Source organism: Chamaea fasciata, unplaced genomic scaffold (genome assembly GCF_029207755.1).
Source record: "Chamaea fasciata isolate MVZ Bird 193981 ecotype frontalis unplaced genomic scaffold, bChaFas1.0.hap1 SCAF_1, whole genome shotgun sequence".
Lineage (NCBI taxonomy): Eukaryota > Metazoa > Chordata > Aves > Passeriformes > Sylviidae > Chamaea > Chamaea fasciata.
This window is the reverse complement of record NW_027094086.1, coordinates 149,788,859-149,796,823: the sequence shown is the minus strand read 5'-3', so window position 1 is coordinate 149,796,823 and position 7,965 is coordinate 149,788,859. Positions and strand designations below refer to the sequence as shown.

At 42.7% G+C, this 7,965-nt stretch overlaps 1 protein-coding gene across 2 annotated transcripts in view; it reads right to left on the bottom strand.

The window, feature by feature from the left end:
- Positions 1-4,394: 4,394 nt before the first annotated feature.
- Positions 4,395-7,965, bottom strand: part of MINDY4 (MINDY lysine 48 deubiquitinase 4) — a 68,455-nt gene continuing 64,884 nt past the window's right edge. For both annotated transcript variants that reach the window (XM_066201686.1, XM_066201695.1), the window contains exon 18: positions 4,395-5,794. In XM_066201686.1, coding sequence (XP_066057783.1) covers positions 5,746-5,794 — 49 coding nt within the window. In that variant the 3' untranslated portion in view covers positions 4,395-5,745. The remainder of the gene's footprint in view (positions 5,795-7,965) is intronic.

The window sequence follows — 7,965 nt, the reverse complement described above, 5'->3', positions numbered from 1 at the left end:
TAACCCTGTCCTCTGGCAGTTTTAAGCCATTCCTGTGTCCTGTCACTCCATCCCTTGTCCAAAGTCCCTCTCCAGCTCTCCTGGAGCCCCTTTAGACCCTGGAAGGGGCTCTGAGGTCTCCTCTACTCTGAGCCTTCTACTCTCCAGACTGAACAACCCCAAATCCTTCAGTTTTTCCTCAAAGGAGAAGTGTTTTATTCCTCTAATCATCCTCACGGACCTGCTCTGAACTTGCTCCAGCTCAGCAGGAATTCAGCTTCAGAGCCATATTAAAGTCAGATTTATCACCTCTGAGTATCTCTGCCAGACACCACCTCAGCTCAAGCTGCCCACAGCCAACTCATTGTGCTCTATTTTTTCATTAATTGCCCTTGAAAATCAAGGCCCCCAGATCCAGGGGTTGCTACAAAACATATTAATCTGTGTTAGGCAGAGATGTGGAATGCATGGGATGTGCACAGTGCCATGGAAAACACTGAAACACCACCTGAAACTCACCTTGAGTCCAAAAGGCAGAGAACAGAGAAAGTGCTTTAATGTGGGGGTCTGGAAAAGTCTCAGTGCTATTATTGTATGGATATTTGAGTTGTGTCTTTAAGCACAACTCCCTGAAGGATCAACAGCTGGAGTTACCCATAATGCCTTCAGAAAAAAATGAAATTGAAGGAAAAAAACCTCACAGGAGATAAAACTAAAAATGTTGAAGTACTCATAATTATTTATCTTAGAAAAAAACCAACTTTTTCCTTGTAAAACCCATGCGTAATACCTTGCTGATACAGTCAGCAACTATTAGTGAGGGATGTCACAAAATCTGGTTGTTTTCCACTGTACCAACAATGCCTCCCCACCCTGTTTGAAATGACAAATAAAATACCAGATTAAGCCCTTTTTCCTCTTCTAGTTTTATAAACAAGGCTGCTAAGGAGGAACTGCTTCCTTATTTCAGAGCGGGTGTTGAATTTATTGTTTTATCGCCAATGAAAACAAATCAATGAAGAGTGTGAGTGTACACAGAATGTCCTTAATGAAGTGATTTTTCCTCAGGAGGTGAAGCAGAAGGGATCATGCGGAGATGCAGGAGCAACCATTTTCATTTCATTAAAAAACATTTCCTACATGGTCTTTTTGATGAAAAAATAAAATAAAACTATGCAGAATAAGGCTTGATTCTTAATTTTGACATTTCCAAAAACACAAACTGAAGAGACAAATTTATCACAAGAAAAATTTTGGTGAGAGTTAAGTTTTTATCACCTAAAACATAACTGTGCCTACCCCACATATTGACAATGTGAAATTCAAAGGCAGCTCCCTTCTTGGTAAACTTACCCTGGGACAGGAAAATAAAGCAGAGTTACCAAAAGAATTGAAATACGTATTTTTTTACTACATTATGTTATTGCAATCATACCCCAAATCATGTAGGCCTTCTGAAAAAAAACTGACAATTTTACTGCTTCAAAAGATCGGTGCAAGTATTTTCAGGGAGGAAAAAAAAAAAAAAAAAACAAACAAACCAAAAAAAAAAAAAAAAAAAACCAAAAAAAAAAAACAAACCAAAAAAACAACAACTACAAAAAAAAAAAAAAAAAAAAAAAAAACAAAAAAACAAAGAAACAGTGGTTTGATGTCTTTGGTTTTTCATGCAGCACCAGAAAAATTCCTGCCTTCTCTCACTACTTCACTTTCAGCAACTGAAATCTCAGAGCCCCTAAACTACTTATCCCTGATGGCAAACTTGGCTTATGGCGGTGTCACTCTTCCAAGCTCTTCAGCTTCCCTTGATTACTAAAGTGACCATTTCCTGCCATTTCAAATGAGCCCATCAGATGCATTGCAAACATAAACAAATAGAAATGTGCCCCAGGAAAGTGAAAACTTGAAAGCAAGAGGCTCAAGTTGTCATTTTTAGTTTACATGGGCACCAAACCCATGGTGACTGCAGGGATTCATTCATGGGATCAGTCATCTTTTCTTAAACTTTTCCCAGATTTAACCAGAATAAAGACAGGCACGTAAAAAGCAAGCATCAGGTCTAGAAAATGGTGAATTTTTTACCCACAGCCATCACTTTTCACTCTTGCCATTATTTTTCCACTGACCTGATGAGGCCCATGAAACATTCACAACTCAATCTCCCAGATTAAACTCCACTAGCAAATCAATTATTAAAAAATGCGTGAGAAATCCGGGCTTTTGCCTGACCATTGCTTTAAATGTTTTATTTGTATGGGACACTCTGTACAAGACGAAGCTAAATAAACGTTTTGTAAAAAGGTGGTAGATGTGACACCCTGCCAAAATAGTAACTCTGCTTCCATATTCATCTCCATACACAATAGCCCATGTCTGTTGTTAGTTAAGGGGTCAATTTTCAGCAAAGAGTGCAATTTTTTATTCCACAGAAGAAAAGAGAATGACATGAAGACACCATGCCAACCAAGCGCCAATTTCACTGTTGTCTTTTAATGCTCAGTTATCAAATGATCACTGTTTTGTTCACTTCAGGAAGCCACATTATTTGGGAAATGAAAAAAAAAAAAAAAAAGGAGAGACACAATGAGGAGGAAAATATAATTTAAAAAGATTGCATGCACGCTGCCGGAAGAGGATGTGTTTCTACACAGATCTGGGCAAAGATTTTAGTACTGCCACGTGACATTTTGCATTGCTTTGTGTGACTGACCCAAAAAGCCCTGTAATGTCTTAAGGGACATAATTTCTGGTGCTTTGCATTGAATAAAAACACCCAAGTCTTGATGCAGGCAGTGACCAGGTAATGCTCTGGCATCACTTTTTCAGAGTATTTAGCTCTAAATTAATGTTCTGGTTGCAGATTCCTTCCAAGGAGCCATTCCTTTTGCCTAGGAAGGACACTGGCACTGAGCTCTGGTGGAGGAACCTGCTGCTTTCAGGTTCCAGGAGCAAGGCTGCTGGAAGGAGCTCAGCAGTGCTGAGCTGCCCTGCCCAGGAGGTGCTTTGGGGACGTGGTTCAGGTTCTTTTTTTCCTGCTCTGTGAGTGAGGGCATGGGTGAATCTGGAGTTAATTCACTCTCAGGTGGGCAGTAGACTTTGCAAACAAACATACAAGGACACAACAACAGATAATAGGTAAGAAAAATTTGTTTTAACAAAAATATTCTCCATAGCCAGTGATGAAGGAGCCTGAAAGTTCTTTGGAGTCTGTTTTAAAAAGAGGGACAGAGTTCAGGATCTCTCCTCATCTTTGTTCACCCATAAACCACAATTTCCAACCAGTCTATCCGCTTCCTCACACCCTAAAAGTCTTTACATCTTCATGGGTGTGATCCACTGGAGACAATCCTCTTGGGTTCCCTTTATAGGAACAACTCTTCTCATCCTAAAGCAAAGCCACCCCACACCCTGCTATCTCCCCTGCTCTGGACAGAGAACAGATCTCCTGAACACATCTGCACTGCAGACATCCAGATTTCAGTCGGATCAAATCTGGCCTGTCGCAGAGCAGCTCCCTGTGCTCCAGCTGAGCCCTTATCTGTGCTGTTCTCCTCTCAGGGAGTGGGAGGTTATCTCCAGTCTGACACAGCTTAAAGCTTTGAAATAAATGGTCTGGGTTTACTAGGCTGGAAAAACCAGAAGGGAATTTTTTTGGTTCCAAAAATCTTCAATATTTGTCATCTCCCCAGTGTTTTCTGTCCAAATGCACCCCTCAAAATTTTATATGATGGATGCCCTGTGAGGAAGGTGGGAAAATCAAACTGTATTTGTTTCATGAAACAAAGTGTGGACTATAGAAAATACAGATTTCAAGAGGGTGAAAAAGGTTTTACATCTGGGATCTTTGGCTGTTTGGGACCTCCCAGAAACACTGAAGCTCAAGCTGAGGTATCTTAAAGGCATTATTGATATAATAATACACCTACAGCTGACACCACCAACACATCCCATAATACACAGGGATGGCAGTCAGCAGTCAGGAATGAGCATGGATGTGATGCTGATGATGTCTCAGAGGATGAAACTCTTTGGGAGATCTGGATCTCACAAAGTTTTATGTTGATCTATCTGATCTAAATCAAACATATTTTAGTGCACTGAAATAAGTAAAATTAAAATAACTGCAACCCTGAGATGCTTTACTGCATATATTGGCTTTAAACTGAAAGAGAGCAAGTTAGGATTGGATATTAGGATAAAATTCTTCCCTGTGAGGGTGGTGAGGCCCTGGCACAGGTTGCTCAGAGAAGCTGTGGCTGCCCCTGGATCCCTGGAAGTGTCCAAGGCCAGGCTGGACAGGGCTTGGAGCAATCTGGGATAGTGGAAGTTGTCCCTGCCCATCCAGGGGGCTGGAACAGAATAATTTCTAATTTCCCTTCCCACCCAAACCATTCTATGATTTTTATGACAGTATGATGTGAATGGAAAGCAAAGGGGGAGGCAGATCTTCATCCAAAGGCCACCTAAACCTTTATGGTACTCCTTTGTAACTGATATTCAGGTTGGTTTTCAAATCTAACTCCAGTGCTAATTCCGTGAGATCTCCATTTGCACAGTCAGTTTGCACCCTACACCCAGGACAACACTGAATTTTTGCTGGAAATTGATTTTGCACACATTTTTCAGGACCCAGAGGAGCTTCCACACTGACCAGGAAGAAGGTGCTCCAATAAACATCAGAAAGTTAAAGTCCTTTATTGAACTCTCACGAAATATTCACTCTCAAGAGAGAGGACTACCCCTAGAAACACCATTTATCTGTCCTTTTTCCCCAAGGCATTTTTTCCAACCACCTGTACAGTTACTTGCTCCAATTTTGGTAAAATGTTGCTAAAACAGAATTAATTAGAATACAAACTGTGGCTTCAGTACCTCAGGGTCCATCTCCCCAGCACCTCATTCCAAAACATGCATTTTATTCAACCACGGAAACTGGCACCTATCACAGATAGGCACCATTTGAATTTCAAAACTAACAACTCTTCTGTTTCCTTGCAGCTGTGAAGAAGCAAACCACAGACCTGATCTGCCACTTGGGTGTGAATAAACCCTCGTGTAGAAATAAGGGCATAAAAGTAAAGATACTGATACAGCTGCCTCTCACCAGGAAGAAAAATGAGCTATATCAGCACGAGGCACTGTTACACAGCAGCTGCACCCAGCACTGGGAATGCACTAATGGGATTATTTTGGTAACACACAGCCACAACCCTTACTGCAAATTTATGACACGAGAACTTGGTATAGGCCAGGCTTTCCCCAAAAAGCCCAGATGGCCACCAGCCTATTTAGGTAGTGAGGTGAATATATATTCCTTGGATGATGTTTTATAGTGGCACTGGAGTTTTTTCAAGGAAGAACAAGGCAGGACAGAGGAGGCTGTAAAGTGAGAGAAATCTGGGTTCAGCATCTCCCACAGATGCTCCCAAACAATTGCAGGATACAGAGTGGATCCAGCAGGAGACCTCAAGGGGACGTTGATGACTTCACTGCTTCATCTGTGACCTTGATTTGGTGGTGGGAATCCAGCCTGCCCTCAGGAGCTTTATGCTGAAGGCAGTGACAAGGAATTTACGTCAAGTGTTGTTTATATTAAAAGCAAAATATCAGAAGCACGAGGTGACTGAGGTGAAACTCTGCCAGCCTGTAAACCTTGTCATTCTTCCTCGTCTCAAACTGCCCTATTTCCTGTATTGGTGGGAATAGGAATGTGCTCATTCAGTCATTTCCTTTTGGTCCTCCCAAATAAAGTGCAGGTCACATCAGTCACAAGATGGGTTCTGTGCCGTTCCAGTCGATGACAGCTCCTTGCCACCTAGAAACGAAATCATTTTTACATCCATCAGTTCATCACTGGAAAGGCAAATCCACAGCCCTGTACCACTCAAGGAACCTCAAAGAAATTGGGATGGCCTTGTTTGGGCCATCATCACATCCCAAAGGGAATGGAGCAGAAGTGAGGGAATTGTACCCCCTGATTTAGGTGCCAAGGTTGAAGGTCTCTGTCCTGACCCTTTCTCCAGCCTCTCTGGGCAACAGAGAGTCTTCAGAAGCAGCTGATTCACAACAGAGACCTTCATGTCGGACAGAATAATCAGGGAATGCCCAAGATGGGTACAAGAATTAACCCTAAATAACCAAAATACTCTCAGCTGTCAGTAGGCAATTTGCGCCCTCCTGTTCACTCTAATTAGGAACTCCCTGACTCTGGAGACCCTGTGCCTGGATCACTTCACTGAGCACCTGCCTTTGCTCCTGACCTTGGCCCCTCCAAGCATTCCATGGCTCACTTTAATGGTGATGTTCTGCTTTTCCTCTGCTGAGGTTCTGCTTTTCTCTGCCCTTATTCCTCCCTCAGGATGACACTGAAGATGTGCACTGAGAATAACATTTCCAGGTGGCTCTGGAACCTTCCACTCCACGTTTTTCATTCCTGGCTCTGCATTGGCTGCCACGGCTCAGCTGCCCACCTCAGGAATGTGACTGAATGCAAAGGATGGCATCAATCCTGAATCTGCCACAAAATGTCTCTTCAAACCATGGCAAAAGACAGGGATCTGACCCAAAACATGGTGAAAGCAAGATGACGCTCTCCAGTCACTCCCTGAAGTGAGTCCACTCACCCCTCATGGAACAAATTCACCCTTGGCTGTGGCTTTTCTCATCTGCAAGGTCATGGCCCACATTTCCTGGGAACTAAACTGTTGCACTGCCAGTGCTGAGTACTCATATCTGTTCTGAAAATCTGTCTCAGGGTAGGGAGACATTGGTGAGGGGGTGGAGGGGACGCTGAGTTGCCAGTGCCACATTCTTTCTGTCACCGAGGACAGGATGTGTCAGCAAGGGTATGGCAGCTCAGCCCTTGTGCTGAGCAAGTCAATTAAGCGTAAAACAAAACCAAAAGCTGAATGCTTGCAGCCTTCAGGGCAATTTCTAAAAGGAAGTGACCATCTGAGGGCTGTTGGGAAATTTTTCCTTCTGTTTTTTTTTCCTCTGATGAGAAAATTAAAATCGTAAAAATGCAGAGAGATTGTCTCCATCCCAGGAATACTTAGCAGGAATACACAGCAGAGGTGCCCCACGTCTTAAATTAAAAGCAGAATTTGTTTCATCTGAGGTTATTCAACCTAAGTCTGGGATTTGCCAGAGGTGAGAGCTGTCCCTGTCAGAGGTTCAGAATATCACCCTGAAACAATCAAATGGAAAAAAACAACTGCCACCTGCTGTCCCCATTGGATTTTTCAGGTAATGCCATCAATCATCCCTTATCTTTGAGTACAATCTTCCCAAGGTGCAACTTTCTATCTCATCAGGGTGATTAAAGCTTTGAGAGGGATCCACAGAGGCCCCACAGAGGCCAAAAGGCACCAAGTGAGGCTGCACTGTGCCCTGTGGGATTCCTCACATTGCTGACACCATTTCTGCTCTTGGTAAAGTTGCTGTTAACCACTGTGCAGTGAGGAACTGGCCTTTGTTAAAACAGGATTTCCACAAAGAGCTTAAACAGAACATAATTTCTGAAGCAGGAATGAAGGCTACTTTCAGAACAAGCCTCATGTCCTGGGTTCATTTTCAAACCACTTTTTAGACCAAAAAGCAGCTTTTGGCTGTTTGCTTCTATGAGACAGGTCCAAAACTTTTTTTCCCCTCTTGCATCTGCACAAGAAAAGGTGTCAAGGAGTGAGGAATCTCACTGAAAACTGCTGAAAAATTCTTTTATTTACAAACAGATACAAAAACTTCCTGCACAATGCAGGTGATCACTTCCCCAAACTATCCCCTGCCACGGTGTAATTCAAACGTGAAGCATTTTCTAGCTGCTGATTCAATTATAGTTTATCAGATTAGCAAAAGGAAAACTACATCTGACCCACCTGCTTCAAGTACAACCTGACCCAAGGGTCATGCAGTTAATGGGAACTGAAGAGGAACAGGTCAGGCCCTGAACAATGCTCAGTCTGGAATAGCACTCAGTGAGCATCTCCT